Here is a 17478-nt window from a genome sequence, read left to right as displayed (position 1 = left end):
TGTATGTGTCTGCATTTATAGCGTTAATGTATAGTGCTAAGTGTATCCTAAGCTGTAGCTCTTTGACTGCTGGTCCTTTTGACATCAGACAATGAACAAAGTATGTTTTTTTCAATGTACTCGGGTGTATTCTCAGCTTTTCCCTCCAAGGAGTACTACAGCCTGTAGTGGTAGCGTATTCTCTTTCTGGTTTAGTTTTGAAATTTCAGCTGTGTTTGAGCAGCAGCAAGATGCTTTGTTCTGGCTTAGTCCTGGATGATGCATACGTGTTTGGAGCCCCAGCTGTTTTGTTTGTGTAATATGGTTGAAGATGGACTGTTCAAAGGTGTCATCTACTATTTAAGTAGGAAATTGTATATGTGCATTGGCTGTATTGCTTTCATCCTCTGGGCCCCTTTGTCACCTCCTGTAGCCTTCCACATCACTTACAGTCTTTGTAAGCAAAAATCTCAGTTACTCTGTTAGGCCATTTGTGGCCTTGTTTTATTAGTTTATTAACAGAATCATACAGAGAAAATACACTCCTCCTCTACTTAAGTCTAGGTTTACTTGAAATATTACACAGATAATTTTGCCTCTTTGCTAACCATACTTTCATTTAGCCCTTCATGCCTTTTTTAAGGCTCTAACACTTTATGCTGTAACTGATCCTCTTTTTACCTCTGAAAATAGGACAAGGATAAGTACCAGTTTGGTAAGACAAAAATATTTTTCCGGGCTGGTCAAGTAGCCTATCTGGAAAAAATAAGGGCAGATAAGTTGAGAGCTGCCTGCATCCGCATCCAAAAGACAATCCGAGGCTGGCTGATGCGCAAGAAGTACATGCGTATGAGGAAGGCTGCCATCACCATTCAGAGATATGTCAGAGGGTACCAAGCACGATGGTAAGCAATGCTCGTGGGAAAACCCACAGTAGCCTCAATTCAGATCCCTTTAAGTAGGACATTTAAATGTGATACATTTGTTCTCTCCTTCCTGTACTGGCTGAGAGGAAACAGTTTTCCAGAGAAATTAAGGAAATTGAATATGAATGTGTCTGTCCTGCCTGCTTTTGAACTTCCTGAGAGCACAGTAGCACCCTGACTGTATGATGCTTTGAACTGTATGTCATTAGCAAGAGCAGAGTACAAGTAGTACTAGTAGATATGTTGCAGGTGAGGTAAAACAGCACTCTTGGCTGAGTCATTATTGTCCAGTTTCCATGTGCCCTCTCAGCTAGGTCTGACTGTCCTTCTGGAAAAGCCATTCCTCATCTAGAGTGTAGCAGTGAAGGGAGATACATCAATAAGCATCCTTTGTTTGGATTGACTCCTGAGGGATGGCTGTGGATGGGTCAAAGAAAAGGGTAGGAGTACAGGTTCAAAGACGGGTGGTTATGAAGACTGTTAAGAATCAACCTTCAGGAAGAGGCTTCTGTCAAGGTGGTTTGTAATTGTCTTGCTGAGAGGGCCAGGAACAAGCAAACATTTTCTACAAGTTGAGGTTAAGAGGAGATCTGGAAAGCAACATAGTGGAAATAGCTTTAAAGCTGGAGAAAAGGTGATGAGAGGCTGAGTTTATCTTGTCAGTTCTATAGCAGAGTTCTTGGAGGAAGCGAAAACATTTCCCCATAAAACCTAGCAAGGTTTCTCATAGTTTGCTATTGTACTGCCATATGGTAGGATAGCAAGTAAACATGCTGCATCACTGACAGCATTAGGAAGAAATGGAAGTAGAAAATGTGGCTCTTGAGAAAGAGGGTAAAGTTACAGATTGTAAAAAAAAAATAGCATTCAAGCACTGGAAATAATTACAGGTGGTGTTTGTAATCTTTTTCTTTCTTAGCTATGCCAATTTCCTCCGGAGAACACGGGCTGCCATCACTATTCAGAAGTTCCAGCGCATGTATGTGGTCCACAAAAAATACCAATGCATGCGAGCTGCTACTATTGCTCTTCAGGCTCTCTTGAGAGGTTACATGGCCAGGAATAAGTACCAAATGGTAAGAAATCATGGTTTACTTCTTCTCTCTACCTTAATCTCCTCGTACCTTTAGGACGAAGCTGTGCTGTGCTGCCCCCCTGGAAATCTGAAACGTTTGTGTGCGTGCTGTTACGCATAATGCACAAATGAAGTATCACAGCATAGACTGAAGGGCAGCACCTGCAAGTAAGAAAGATCTGATACTGCTATTGGTGAACTTGTCGCTTTAGAGATATTCACGTTGTCATCTGATATGGACATACCTAGACTTTCAGTACAGTCAGTGGAGAATCTAGCAGAGATTTACAGCATTTCTCACTTTTTCACTTGTTATATAGAGTGTTGAGGTACTTAAATGCTGAGAATAGCCTTGTGTGAATGTGCCTCTGTGAGTCTGAATCAGTGTTGCTCACATTGATACATGTATGTGATGCACTACTATTCCTATTCCATCCCTAATTTCAGTGGTTCCAAAACAGCTGATGGAAGATACTGAAGGAGATTAATGTCAGCAGAGAGATACGCACAAAAATAGATTAAAACTTAAGCATGGCTGTGGGCTTGTTTGTTTGCTTAATATCTTGTTGGTTTTGTTTGGGAAGCAATTGATATAACCTTGTCCTAGTGATATTGATGGAATTTTCCTGATTATGCTTGATAAAAAATGAAAATTCAATTGAAAAATGAATAGTTACAGGGCTGGAAACAAAATTATGATTCAGATGGTTAAACTGCAAAATGCCAATATGTTTCATGGCACTTTTGTCTACTAATTGTTTTAACAAGGCTCAAAAGGCAGCTTATATTTTGCTGAAAAATGAACCAGAAGAGTTCTGTTTTTTTCCCCAAGCAAGTAGATACTGGAGGAATATAACCAAAAGCCAACTAATGCTTCCATGTGTTTCTCTTTTACTTTTGAAGCTTCTGTTTATTTTCCATTCGTATTAAACTGGTCTACTTAGTCACATATGAATGTGTCTAAATTACAGCATTGTAACACAAACCATAAAGTATGAAAACAAGTAATCCTGATAAGAATTTTTAAGTAGTAAGACTTGGCTGTTCTTTCGTGCAGGTACCTGTTTGCCTTCTTATTGGAATTCTTAGCATTTTCATTATTACAAATGATATTTTGTGTTGTGAGATTATACAAGATGCATTTTTAACGGTGATCTGACAGATGTGACAAAGTGAGACATGGGTCACAGCAATATGTGGACTAAAAGCCATCCTTAAAAAACAGATGATTGTCTATGCCTGAAGTTAGTCGCATGAGTGATACCCACCCCATCTGTCCTGTAGACAGAGTTTTATGAACCTGTTATATTCTCTCTTAGCAGAGATGGTAGATTTCCAGAGGGGTCCCTGTAAGGGGTGGGTGGACGTGCCTGTTAAGGGATTATCGCCCTCGAGCAGTGAATTGTTCACCGTGGTAAAATGTGAAGTTCTGACAGGTGCCCCTGCAGTGTGCTGTGTATACATTGTCCTCCTAAGATGGATTGTATTAAAGTTGAGCTACAGGCATGACCAGAGAGAGCAGCACGGGCTCTGCGTGCTGTGGGAAGGTAAACACGGTTGTGCTGAAGTTCACGCTGATTGCAAATGAGTGAAACTGAAAGGTTGCCCCATGACAGCATACTTGGGCTGAGCCGTGACTCTGTAAGTAATGTAGGGTGCATAAGTTGTTCAGTAGGATTGTGAAAGGTACCTGTTGTTGTTGTTGTTAGAAGGGAGGTCATGTGTTGCAGGCACGTGGCTAATACAAGGAATTTGAAATGGTTGAATCATCTATTTCACACATCCTGGGGAAAGCTTCTCCCGAGACGTTGTGATGAGCTTCTCATCTTAGCAAGGAGTTGAGTTCCTCCATAGCTTTTACATGAGCTTTCCTGGGAAATACCTGGTAAATTAAGTGACTTTCCTGATCCTCTCACCCTGGAGTGGCAGGGTTCCTCACTGGATTCCATGGGTGTGAGAACTCACTGGCAGATGAGGACCAGGCCTGCACAATGGAGGTATTTGATGGGACTTGCTGCTTTCAAACTTGGGGTAAAAATGTTGATGAAAGCTACTTGTATTGGAGCTGCTCAGGCATCCATGGGTAACCTGAAGGAGTGTTCCAGGAACCATGTAAGAAGGAAGCGGGAGTGCTAACTGCGTGACATGCTGTCACAAGGACTTTGGCTTTTGAACTTGCTGTACTTCTGAGAGAGGCATTTCCTTACCTCGGAGTGCTGTTTAATTGAGTGCTGGTATTCCAAATCTCTTTTCTTCAGAAATAAAGGCTAAGGGAGAAAGTGTGTGTGTCTTATGATCTTGCCACTTTGCTAGTGAACCTTTCAACTTCATTGCTCTGTAAATGTAATGCTTCTAACACATCTCAGTTCATTTTCTAAGAAGTATAAAAGAAAACAAAATTGTTGTTACCCTACTGGTTTGTCTCACCAGCTTTGTGGTAAATCAGTGTAAGAATGTGAGCTACCTATGATCTTCAAACTATCGAATCCAAGAAGCACCATAAAATCTGAAGTAGTTTTGTTCTTTAGAATACATTGGTTAATTTGCAGAAGCTTTATTAAGTGAACTCTGAAGATCTTGGAGTCCTAGAAGCTTTGTGGGTTTGGGCAGCCTTTCTGAGCATAGCTGTGGTCTGCTGGGACTCAGGTGCTTCACACCTGGGGGATCTCTCATTGAATCAGTGAGTGAAGGATCCAAAAAATAGTAGACTCTTCCTAGTGGAAGTCTGTGGCTGACACACTGATGGGGGTTGCTGGCATCCTGCACTGGTTTTCATATAAAAATATCCTTTTTTGAATTACTTTTTTTTTTTTTACACTCCAAAGCTATAGTTGAAATTTCTGCCATGGAGTAAGTTGGAAATATTACAATATAAAATTTCTGATTAGAACAAATGGAGATATTTTTCGCTGGTGGCAAGTCTAAGATACGTAGGGAATACTGACTGGAACAGTAGTTCAGTCGGCTGGCAGCTGGACTAAGGTTGCTGTTTGGAACAACTGCTGAAATTGACTCTGGGTTCTAGTGTCTGCTAGCTGCCTTGCGTATCAAGTGTGGCAGTTTTAAACTGTTGAATCCTACACTGCGTATGTCAATGATTCTAAGATGTTTCAAGATAAAACATGCAGTAAAAAAAACCAAAAAAAGATTGTATTTGTAATGTTGCCAACAAGTACCATATATTTTTGTAATTAGCTTGGATCTGACATCAGCATAAAAGAATGCCTGGTTCTTCAGTGTGCCTCCAGTTCTTTCTTCCATGTTTTTCCTTCTGGTTCTTTTTTATTTTATTCCCTGTCATCTTCTTTATTCCTGTCTTCTTTTTCTGTCCTTTTTTATTTAAATGGATTCCATATCATTTCTTATTACCCTTCACCAGAGGTTTCTCTTTTCAGGCTAAGGTGTCTCTGTACATCATCTTTACACCTCTCATTATGCAGTCTGTTTAACTGAGCAGGTGTAGTTTGCAACTCTAATATCCCTTGTGGTGTTTTTTCTTCACTGTAGATGCTCCGGGAGCACAAGTCTATTATTATTCAGAAACATGTAAGAGGCTGGCTGGCTCGAGTGCACTACCGTAGGACCTTGAAGGCAATTGTTTACTTGCAATGCTGTTACCGGCGCATGATGGCCAAGAGGGAGCTAAAGAAACTGAAGATAGAGGCCCGCTCTGTAGAACGCTACAAGAAGCTTCACATTGGCTTGGAGAACAAGATCATGCAGCTGCAGCGAAAAATTGATGAGCAGGTAAAAGATCCCTCACGTCAGGAACATGTTCAGAAATCTTGTATTACCTTTCTCAGTAGCACTGTGGCCATTCGCGGAAGAATGCATTGAGTTTTCATTGTAAAGTACCAGTTCTCTTTTCTGCTGAAGAGCATTGATGGAAGAGAAAGGGAGGCCACAGTAGAACTAGAACAGTAAAGCATCTGTTTGTGGGTGTCAGCAGTGCTGAGAGAAAACATCTGTTCGCTTAACGTCAGTACTTCATTGGAAGCACATCAGTTGCTCAGTTTAAGGGGAAGTTGAGGTGATCATGTTTGATGTATATATGTGGGCTCCCTGTCTGATTTTAGTTTGGAAAGTTAATGTGCAGGCTTAGGGGCTGGACTGTTCTGTCACCTCCTTAAGCAATTCTGCAAGACCAGTGGGGAAGCTCCTCTTTTGCTCCTGTGTCTGGGTATATTCTGTAGAGAACTAGAAGGCTCCCATAAATGAGAACTTCTCCAACAGCTGCTGTGTCTGTATTGTGTTTTGCAAAGAACAAAGAGTACAAATCTCTGATGGAGAAGCTGAGCAACCTGGAGATCACATACAGTACGGAGACAGAGAAGCTGCGGAGTGATGTGGAAAGGCTTCGGATGAGTGAGGAAGAGGCTAAGAACGCGACCAACCGTGTCCTCAGCCTTCAGGAGGAGATTGCCAAGCTCCGGAAGGAGCTGCACCAAACTCAGTCTGAGAAGAAGACCATTGAGGAATGGGCAGACAAGTACAAACATGAAACTGAGCAGGCAAGTATGCAGTCTCAGATGGATGAGAAGATTTATAGGGGCCTGGTGTTCACTCAGGTTTTGCCTGGGCTTAATTGCTTCAGTTCTGTGGATGATATTTCTACTGTATTTTCAAGTAATGTTATACCTGTCAATCCTAAACAGGCTTGATACCTAAATAGCTATATTTATGGTGAAAGAGTGTACCAAATCTGTATCTTGTATGTAAATATATGCATTCAAGCTACTAAGATTTTGATATTGAAAGTATTTGCAAATCCAAATACTTAAGCTTCCTCAATTAGTCAGAGGTAGGGCATTCATAAAATCATTTTGCCTACTTAGAGAGATTACACGTAGATATCAGAAATCTGTCCCATACACAGTATTCAAAGGCACCTGCTTATATCCTACGTAATTTAAACAGTCAGCCTATTAAACACGTGTATGTGTGCACAGTCTAGTTCCACACATTTTGACTAACTTCTTATCTTCGCTTCAATCGTGAACATATCAAGCAGGTTGTTTTCTGTCAAGATTACTTGCTGATAACAGTGCAAGTTTCGAATATTGGAAGAACCATTCCATCATTCTGTGATGTGCAGTAATACATTTCAAGATTAGATGAACATAAGGAAAAATATTACTTGAGTAAGCAAAGTGAATGTGTAGTAACCGTAATCAGAAACAAATGAGTAACTGGCAAAGCTGGGCACAGTTAAAGTGGCACAACTTTTGGGTGGAGGCAAGATGTTAGATTATGGTGTTACTCAATGCAATGGAATATACAACAGAACTACCAAATTTGTTCCTATTTTAGGAATATTTCTGTTCAAGGAATCAATTGCATCTTTGGGACTTTACTGAAAAATATGACACTATGGAGTTGAAGGTTCAAGGCAGTTTTGGCATCTGATCAAAAATGGAGTGCAGAACATGCAGGGGAATCTGCAGTGGGACATATTTAAGTAACGTAATTTGGGAAATTAAGATGTCATAACTTAGTTCATTGATTTCATTCTCTGAAGAGAAGTTGAAGTATTTGAACTCTTACAACAAGGGTGTTGTTGCTGTTAGAACTACTGGTGAAAACTGATCTGCATTCTGAGTCAACTATTTTGTTATCTCTGTAGCTGGTATCAGAGCTGAAAGAGCAGAACACATTACTGAAAACAGAAAAGGAGGAGCTGAACCGCCGCATCCATGACCAGGCGAGGGAAATAACAGGTTGGTTCTGTTCTCTTCACTCAGGTTTTCTACTTCATATTACCTTGTACAGCAACACTACTGCTTAGATAGGGTGAATTTGCTGTAATTTGCATTCCTGTTTAGTTTAATGATTTCATTTCTTTGTTCTAAGAACTCACATGCATCAGAATTAGTTACTGTTTGAATTTCCATGAAGTCCTAAGCGTTTGGGGCTTTTTTTGGTGAGGATGACTGTTATAAGTGTTTCACTTTTTAAAAAGAGGCTCTAATATTTAAAACAATTAATCTACAGCAGCTCTTTCGGCTGCTGTGACTGTGTAGACAGATGCAAACGCTGTGATGGATGCCGCTGTGATGAGGAGGGGCAGTGTGCTTGAGGCATAAAGCATTTCACATTTTGTTTTCTACATGATGCACACTGGGCAAGAGCCCCTTCTTCCTTCCTCCTGGAATTGCTAATGCAAGGTATTAGCTTGGCTGATTGGACCCTTCTGTGGTTACACAATAATGTGTTGGTTTTTCATATATTTGGCTTGATACTTACCTAAAGAAGCACAAATACCAAACACCAGCTTCAAACAGCAGACTGTTTCACATCTGTGTTCGTGGAGCAGACACATGCCTGTACCTCCAGTATTGATGCACTGCATGGTAGGTAGAAGTGGAGTTCTCACTTTGGATTCCTGTTCTCCATGGCAGAGACGATGGAAAAGAAGCTAGTGGAGGAAACAAAGCAGCTAGAGCTAGATCTGAATGATGAGCGCTTACGATACCAGAACCTGCTGAATGAGTTCAGCCGTTTGGAGGAGCGGTATGATGATCTTAAGGATGAAATGAACTTAATGGTGGTAAGTGGCTAAATGTGAGAAATCAAAAGCTGTTCACAAACGTGTTCATGCAGAAGCTAGTAGTATAAGTTAGTAACTTATTCTGTTGTCAGCTGAGTGGCGGTGACTTGTACCTGAAAAGAGAATATTTCCTTTTAAATACTGATTAATTAGATTAGCTGTCCACCCTTATTTTGCTCTGAGGTTATTCACATGTGCTGGGTTGGTTTGCATCACATCCAGTGTTAAATTTTAAGTAGTTCTAGGAATATTTTATGTGGTGGGAAGAAAAACTGCTCTTCAATATAATGTTTGGGAAGTTAGAGAATTGCTGCCTGTGCTTCCTGTAAACTGATCTTGTCTTTCCCACAAAACGCTGCATTGTGCTTGATTCTGCGGCAGTACTTGATGGTATGGGATCTGACCTGTCTCCATAGATTTGATTGAGGACTACATCTCATAGGCTTTAGCGGAATGAGAGACTAGAATCAAAAAATTTTTCCTTACAAATTTTGATATCTGTGAAATAACAGCTGGTTTTTATGTCTGTGAAGACACAGTTACAGGGAAAACCATATAGCTGTATTAATTTCTTTCATTTGCATGCCAGAGCATCCCCAAGCCTGGACACAAAAGAACGGATTCCACTCACAGTAGCAATGAATCTGAATATACTTTTAGCTCTGAGATCACAGAAGCAGAAGACTTACCAGTGAGGATGGAGGTAACGTTATAAAAAAACCCCACAATTTTTCATTGATCCATGGTTGAACTCATTCCTGTCTGTCTCATATGTGTGTGAACACCATATCCTTATACTCAGATATCTAATGTTTTAATCCAACTTTTCCCATTTACTTTTTGAAAACACCTCATTCTCTAGTTATTAATGGTCCAATGTAAACAGACTTTGTGAAAGTAGGCTTTGAATTCATCTGTATTACAGTAGACATAGACTAGATATTTGGCTGTCCACTTGATATGCATCTGTAAAACATTTGCTTGCCAGTGTTTGTAAGCACAATCACTTTTTCAACACAAAAGTAGGAATTCAAAAAGCCAGTGAGATTCCTGAGCAGTCTGTATGCTGTATATTGAAGGATTGAAAATGGCAAGCCAAGAGTTGAATGTAACTCCACGACTACTACCCTTTGTATATGCAGTGATGCAAATCCCAGGATATTTAAAAATCTTCAGAAAGATGACTCTCTCAGTTCAGCTAATGAATAATAATAATGAATAATTTGTGCTGCAACTCCGAGCCATTGCTTAATATTTTCCAAGATAACTCCTCCTTTTGGGCTCTCCTACAGAGCTGGGAGTGCCAGCACAGCAGTGAGCTGTCAGGTTGGTGGTCTGACTGTGCTTGGCAGTTTGCAGATGCAAAGCTTTTTCTGTGCATTCTAGAGATCTTCTTAACTGTGAGCCATAGCACAGCTCACTGCATTTGCCCTCTGTCTAAGGTTAGTTATGTCCATAGTTGCTTTTTACAGGCTGTCCTTACTGGTTTTGAAAGCTTCTGCAGAACATTATTTTCTACTATGGATGCAAAAACCCTGGCGCATTGATGCTGACACATACTGTATGCAGAGTCTTTCATGATTTGCCTTCCCACTTACTTTTTTTACCTTGCATAATTGTTTCAGAAGGATGTTGCTACCTTCGTGGTTAATCAGGAAAAGGACAGTGCAACTGTTTGTGATAGGTTTTCACATGTCAGCCAAATGTCATCTTTGCCTTTGGCCAATAGACTGCCTGAATTGCTGTTCTAGAGCCAGGTTGGGGTTTTGGGATAAGTCACCCAAGAGTGAGAATAAATGCAGCACTGAGAAGATTAAATCTGCATTTGTTTAACCCCTTAAGATTTCAATCTCCAGTTTTACTCTAGACTAAAACAAAACCACATTAAAAAACAGGGTCCATCTCAGTGCAAACCAATAAAGCCAGAAAACTAAGAGTCTTCTTTTTCCTGAGCTGTTGGTGTGGTTTGTGACTCTTCCCCTTAGCAGTAAAAGGAGATGAAGTGGAAATGGCTGTGCTTGCTTCTCTGCTACAGTCATTAATATTAATTTTCTAGTTTCTTTTCTAGGCTTCAAAATTTTATGCTGCAGTTCACAGTAAATGCTTTCATCTTCTTGCTACATAAAGTACGAAATGGCTGATGGACAATTTCTGGTGGACCTTTGGATTGCAAACACTGGTCCTTGCCCAGAAAATAGCGAAAAAGCCAGTGGCTAGGCTCAGAACAGGCTGTATAATTAGCATAGTAAATGAATAAAAGTCATAAAATATATCTTCTGATACCTGTTTTTTGTCACATCCCACTAACTAACCTGTAAATCTGCAGTCAGTGTAGAGATTTCTCTGTAGCTGAAGAGTTCAGAATTTAGATATAGAAATAATTTGAAACTGCAAAAAGCACCTCTGTTTACAGTTGTTTCCAGGTGAGTCTAACCACAGACTTTGTTTTTCTCCTTTCCCCCTCCAAACAAGTAAGAATAAAAGGTATGCTTAATTATAGACCTCCTGTCAGCTAGGTAGTCTCTAGTGCTTTCTTTTGCTGGGCTTTAGGCTTAGATATGTTTTATAGTAGTAGATCCTTTTCCAAAATAGCATTTGATAGCTGACGAAATATTTTAGATGCTTCTAGTCAAGTCTCAGAATCAAGTAACATTTCCGTGTTCCTCTCTTTCCCCAGTCTGTTTCCCATCTTTACTCACTGTAGTGCTTCCTCGTGATGTGGAAGGGGAATACTTCTTGACTTCCTTCTGTTCTTTCTAAAGCAGGAACCAAGTGAGAAAAAGGCACCATTGGACATGTCTCTGTTCCTCAAGCTGCAGAAACGGGTTACAGAGCTGGAGCAAGAAAAGCAATCCCTGCAGGATGAACTGGACAGAAAGGAAGAGCAGGCTCTCCGTGCTAAAGCTAAGGTGGACTCCTAGCTGATCAAATGCTGACACCAGAGTATCTCTTCTTGTGAAACAGTAGCTGTGTGAATGCTGACTGGCTTTTACCAAATCCTTATCTTCCTCTAGTACTTGCTTTATTTAACAACATGTTTTATGCCTGGTGCTTAGTACCAGGAACTGGTTATTTAGTTTTCCAAGGTCCTTGCTATGCTCTGAGGGAAATTAACAGGAACAAAGTGATTGGGACTTCACTTAGAGGAAAAAAAAGACACCACATTTTTTATTTTTATTAAATTAATTTTTTATTTTATTAATTATTTTTTTATTAAGGAATAGTAATATAGAAATATACTTAATGATGGGGAGAATAAGTAAATGTTCTTTTTAGGCAGAATAAGAAGTGTTTCAACCAGGATGCAAATTCAAAGTGCTGGGATTAGACACGTTTAGCAGATTTTATTTGAAATTCTCCTCTGATTTGGTCTCCTTAAATACTTATAAATATATGAAACCAGTTTTGGCAATTTTGTCTTACTACTCTTCTACAGATGAATTTCTTGAGTATCCTGGGGTTCATCTTGCTCTGCTTCGTTACCAGTGACAGCAGTGTGATTTGTACATGATTTTATTTATATTAGCCAATTAGGTGTCATGAACTCATAAGTAAATGAAAGGAGATGATGCCAATATTCAAACTAAAGCACTCAGCAGTACCAGAATGAGTGTTTGCCAGTTTTATAGGAAAATAATTACAGCTCCCTTCCTTTTTCCTGCCTCAACTAAATTAAAGAATAGAAAGGGTTGGATATTTACTTTTCATTTGTCTTTATTCTTTCACAGGAGGAGGAAAGGCCTCCAATGAGAGGTGCAGAGCTGGAGTACGAATCTCTCAAGGTAATTCTAAAATGAAGGTTTCTGTTATTTTCTAGTAAGAATATTGCTGCTAATTGTATGTGCTGGCACAGAAAATGACATCAGCCCCCCTGTTTCATAGTATTAGCTGAAGAAACAAGAACAAAGATTCCCCAGCAATCATCTTACTGTAGGATTGCCCTTTTTGAGGTGTAGAATGTGTCACTGAGGCTGCAGAACAAAAAGATTTCCTAAAACAGGGGTTGTTTTCTATTGGAATACTTAGCACAGCTTGCGATTTGATTTGAGCCAAACCACAGTGATAAACGTGGCCCTCTTTTCCACACGCATCGTTTAAATTACTGCATACCAAGGACCACTAAAACTAAAAATATTTCCTAATATCACTGAGTGGTGCAGAATCTTCTCAGCCTCCTGACCACTATTTGTTGTGAATATATTGTAAAAATTGGTATTTTTTTCCTGTCAAATCTGTATGATACATGTCTATGTGTTATGTGTTCTGATTTTGCACTTCAGACAAAAGGTTAGCCCTGTTAGTGAAATCCTCCCAGGTACTATTCACCACAGAGCAGAGGCCAGGGATACAGGAGAGATTCATTGATTTGTTGCAGTTATTCGTTGTTTTTACCATTTCTATCTGCGTAGATTGACTATAGATTGTTTTGCAAGTTTTGTACCTGTGGCTGGAATGCTGCTACTTGACAGAATTGTCCCTTTCTTGCAGCGTCAAGAACTTGAGTCTGAGAATAAAAAACTGAAGAATGAGCTGAATGAGCTGCAGAAGGCCCTCACAGAAACGCGATCTCCAGAGGTAACTGCTCCTGGTGCTCCTGCTTATAGAGTCCTCCTGGATCAGCTGACTTCAGTAAGTGAAGAGCTTGAAGTACGCAAAGAAGAAGTCCTCATCCTGAGGTCTCAGCTTGTTAGCCAGAAAGAGGCTATTCAACCCAAGGTAAATAAGTTAGCAGATGCACTGTGTAGTAAAGTTACGTTCCATCACTGAAGTGCTTCATTTAGTTTAACAGCATGCTTAAAACGGCAGAAAAAATGGTGAGGTTTTGAAAGCCTTTGTAAGTGTAACCCAGTGATCCATCATTAGTGCAGAGATTGTGGCAGTCCACGTTGGGAGATTCTATTATTAAACCAATACCAATTTTGTGTTAGTCTACCAGCATTCACGTAAAGATACCATGTTGATCACACCAAGCTGGCAGATACTCATGGTCTGGCCAGAATCTCTGCAGACTCCTTTAACAGTGCAGAAATAATTCTCATTTGGAGCAGTATCATTTCTCTAGTAAGTGTGTAATTTGACTGGAAAATTTACAGTAATTGTCAAGAATTGTTTTAATTAATAGTCCAGTAGGGAGGTACAAGGACGATTTCTTCTAAAAGGTGCTACATGTTTTGTTGGGAAGAGTAGATTACCACCACTGAAATGCACATCTTCTAAAAAGCTCTCATTCTGGTGTCATACTTAGGGAAGCAAAAGCTTTGAAAATAGAAGTTATTCAACCTGGAAAGGTATCATGTGAATCCAGGAATTAGTCATTTCCACTGATCTGAGCAATTTAAGTGTTTCATAACCACAGCAAGGAATGAACAGATACGTCATCTTTCCTTTGCTCCAGCAAAGTTATGTTTATATTTGCCCTAAATAAATGAAAGTCTGTGATGTGTGTAGGGGTACATATCTTGTTTTGAATGATTCATTATAAAGAAAAAGTAATTTTTCTGTAATATTAGAGCATTTTAAAAAAATACTTGAATAGTAAATCCTTGAATAACTTATTCTCAGCAATGGTGGGATACGAGTGTTGTTTTTCCAGCAGTTATGAGTATGAGGGAATATGAAGGTGACCTGTGGGGTGGCTAACAGCCAATTTGCAGATCGCTTCTGCTTGTTTGGTTGGACAGCTGCAGCACAGACAGATTTGTTTTTAAATGATTTGTTTTTCTTCTTTCTTGCCTACCAATTTGATTACCAGGAGGATAAGGTACATATTTTATTCTACAGTTATAAACCAGAACTGTTATACGCTAAAAAAAAAAACCCTCAACAATACTTGAGCTGTCATTTCCCTGCCTCTCATAAGTAGCTTACATGTATTTGAAGCTGTTCTTGCACTTTACTTCGCTGTTATCGAAAAACCTTTCTCATGCCCCCTCATCCCCATCTCCCCATTCCATGCACAAGAACAAGTTACTTGAAGCAAATTTAACAATTTTGAACTGTTGGTTTATGGTCACCTGAACGTGAAAGGAAAGATTCAGGAACTGGTCTAATCCGCTCAATCGATTTATCCTGCAGAGTGTGTCTGGGGAGTGAACAGCACTCTAAGTCAGGAATCAGATCTCTGTTAACTCACAAAATTCACAAATTTCACCCAAAAAAAGTCTATGGTATGCAGAACTACCTTATTTTATAATGTTTGCTATCCCTGGCATGTCACAAACACTGAGGACTCACACTGTGATCTGTAGAGAGGAATTGCAGAATATTTTATTAGAAAACATAGTTGAATACATATTTAGGAGTATGAGGAACTGAACTGCCTCTAAATGAAGGCTCTTAATTCAAATACTAGAACTACAGCAGGTGGGGTATTCTTGAAGGTACAAGAGTAGTCAGCATTTTTTCTATCAGCACAAAAATGATAAATGTGTTCAGACTGCTAAAGCTTGATAGAGTGGCAGGGGGGATAGAGCAGTTTTACTGTGTAATAAAGGAATAGGAGAAAAATCACAAGGATCTTATAAGGATGTTGGGAATAATTCTTCGAGGGGCTCGTATATTTGATTGGTTTTTCATATTAGATAACATGAATTGTACTAGGCATAGAGACCTAGGCTCCAAAATTTATGTCTACAAAGTTCTGACTGGGAATACTCTGCACAATTTTACTCAGGAAAACAGAATTTGAAAGTCAAAAAGAAAATTCAGAATTCCACCTCTTATGTTCATCAGAGTCCTGTGGTTGCACTGTAATTATTCCACAGTAGTGACTCAGATCCCACTGGCCAAGGTGCCTGTAAACATCTGTTTAGTACTTCAAGCTTACTGAAGAAAAAGCAGAAGTGCCATAGACAGCATTCAGAACTGAAACAGACTGGTATTATGATGGCATTTGACTTAAGAAATCTCCAGCCTTTGTAAACTATTTCCTGCTTTGCCAGGGTATTTAAAATACACGAAGTGAGGAATAGACCGTATTTATGAGATTTGAAAGACTACATGTAATGCTGTATTTAAGAAATATGAATAGAATTAAGCTTGCTACATTATGTTTCTTCAATTTCACGTTCCTGATAATGTGAAATAAAATGCACATTCATCATTTCATGAAATTTATTTTACACAGTGAACAAATGAGAAGAGGTTAACACATGTACCTGCTTATTAGACTGATAGCTGACTATGTTGCATACATTCCTTTTAAGAGATACACCAGAGGGACATAGAAATTATGGACTAACCTCCTGCTCAGGTACCCACGCTATAATTTTAATGTGGCCACTCAAGGATCGGTGTTCCATATGGGTAAGGTGGTGAAAACATGGATTCAGAGAACAATTACGTTGTTAAATTTACCCTGGAAATCATCATTCTTTTTCTAGAATACCATGACAGATGCTACAATCCTCTTGGAGGATGTACAAAAGATGAAAGACAAAGGAGAAATAGCACAGGCATATATTGGACTGAAGGAAACAAACAGGTACAGATTCTCTTTCTTTAATCTATGATCAGTTGGGGTCTGCACTGACACTGTGTGTATGACGTGTCATACTCACGAAGTTCCATCCATATAAGTCAACATACTTAGAGAACATTTATAGTTGGAGTTATAATTTTATTTGATTAGTAAAATTGCTGTATGCAATATTTGAAAGGATTAGGAAACAATGGGGAACTGCAAAATCAAGCTTCCTGGATTTATGTCTTCTTAGTCCTTAATTGCTATATTGCTCAAGCTGGGTGCCATTCTTCGTGCTGGTTTGTTACCTTTTGTCCAGTAATGGTCACAATAGCCTGTTGTAATACGTTTATTGTGACAGCATAGTAACCAGTTGGGCTAACACTGACAACTGAACTTCGTCATAAAGAAGAAATACATACAAACAAGAGAAGTAATTTGTTAAGTTGTTCTAGAGCATTTTTTGTTTCTTTTTTATAGTAACTTTAATGTAGTGTGTAATGTCCTTACCATGTCATCTCGTCACCATCACATCTCTCTTGTATTTTTTTCTAAACGCTTTTCTTGAAAGGCAATCTCCCCAGGACTATCATATGCTGAATGAGGACGGAGAACTTTGGCTGGTTTATGAAGGGTTAAAACAAGCCAACAGGTTACCAGACTTCTCAGAATGGTTTTTTTTCTTCATTTGCATCTTCTTTTCTAGCTAACTGTGCCCCTTGCTATGGGTTTGCTTCTGCTACAGTATTTCTATTGCTTTAACAGTTAGAAAAACACCCACCAGAAATCATGCAAATTAAAGTGTTTCCTCAAACTTAGTCCCCAAAACTTTCTACTTGCCAAGTTTTGTAATTTAGAAAGTTAAGATGGTGCAGCAACTATTACATAATTCGTAAGGATACTTGCACAAAAATAGTAAGATACCAGAAGCTCCATAATGGGAAAAGATTTGTAGTTTGTATTATTTGTCTGCCTTTGTGTCAGGTATCAAAATTCATGTCCCATACAGTTTTTCAGGCTAAAGAAGTACAGTCATTTTAGTAATCGTAAAACTATTGTTTGAGTGGCATCAGCCTGCTCTTGACTTTCAAATAGTTACGGGTCTTACTCTCCTTGTTACGACTCAAGTTCAGGAAACTGAACGTTCTTCTCCATGCCAGATTCAAAATGTAAGACACAAAATAACCAATCAACAAGTTCATTGTGGGGCTGTTCAAGCCTCTGTGCACTCACTGCAGTCTCTGCAGACTGAATGCTGGCCATGCAATGGGTGAGATTTGCCTTGATACGAGATGCAGTTCTGGCTCTGTGTGCACAGCCCGTATCCATCCGTATGTGTGTCCCAGACTTCAGAAATGGTTTCTAGCAACCTATTCAATGGATCAGCAGTGCTGATCATCTTCAGTATACACATTTGGTAGTAGAAACTACAGAAGGAGGTATTTGGTAATGAATGCTACTAATGAAAGTCTTTCTTTTCCTTGTGCTA

General features: G+C 39.3%; 1 protein-coding gene across 1 annotated transcript in view; it reads left to right on the top strand.

Moving 5' to 3' along the window:
• The window catches only part of MYO5A (myosin VA), a 91528-nt gene that overhangs the window by 55786 nt on the left and 18264 nt on the right, over positions 1-17478 (top strand). Inside the window, 12 exon segments of the mRNA XM_065688763.1 lie at positions 673-884; positions 1825-1981; positions 5488-5727; positions 6243-6491; positions 7604-7697; positions 8379-8527; positions 9117-9230; positions 11293-11436; positions 12256-12309; positions 13016-13243; positions 15910-16010; positions 16561-16641. Of these exon segments, the coding sequence (XP_065544835.1) occupies positions 673-884; positions 1825-1981; positions 5488-5727; positions 6243-6491; positions 7604-7697; positions 8379-8527; positions 9117-9230; positions 11293-11436; positions 12256-12309; positions 13016-13243; positions 15910-16010; positions 16561-16641 (1823 nt within the window).

Source organism: Lathamus discolor, chromosome 8, assembly GCF_037157495.1.
Source record: "Lathamus discolor isolate bLatDis1 chromosome 8, bLatDis1.hap1, whole genome shotgun sequence".
Classification (NCBI taxonomy): domain Eukaryota; kingdom Metazoa; phylum Chordata; class Aves; order Psittaciformes; family Psittacidae; genus Lathamus; species Lathamus discolor.
The sequence above is the reverse complement of the archived record's forward strand: the minus strand, read 5'-3'. Positions and strand labels throughout refer to the sequence as shown.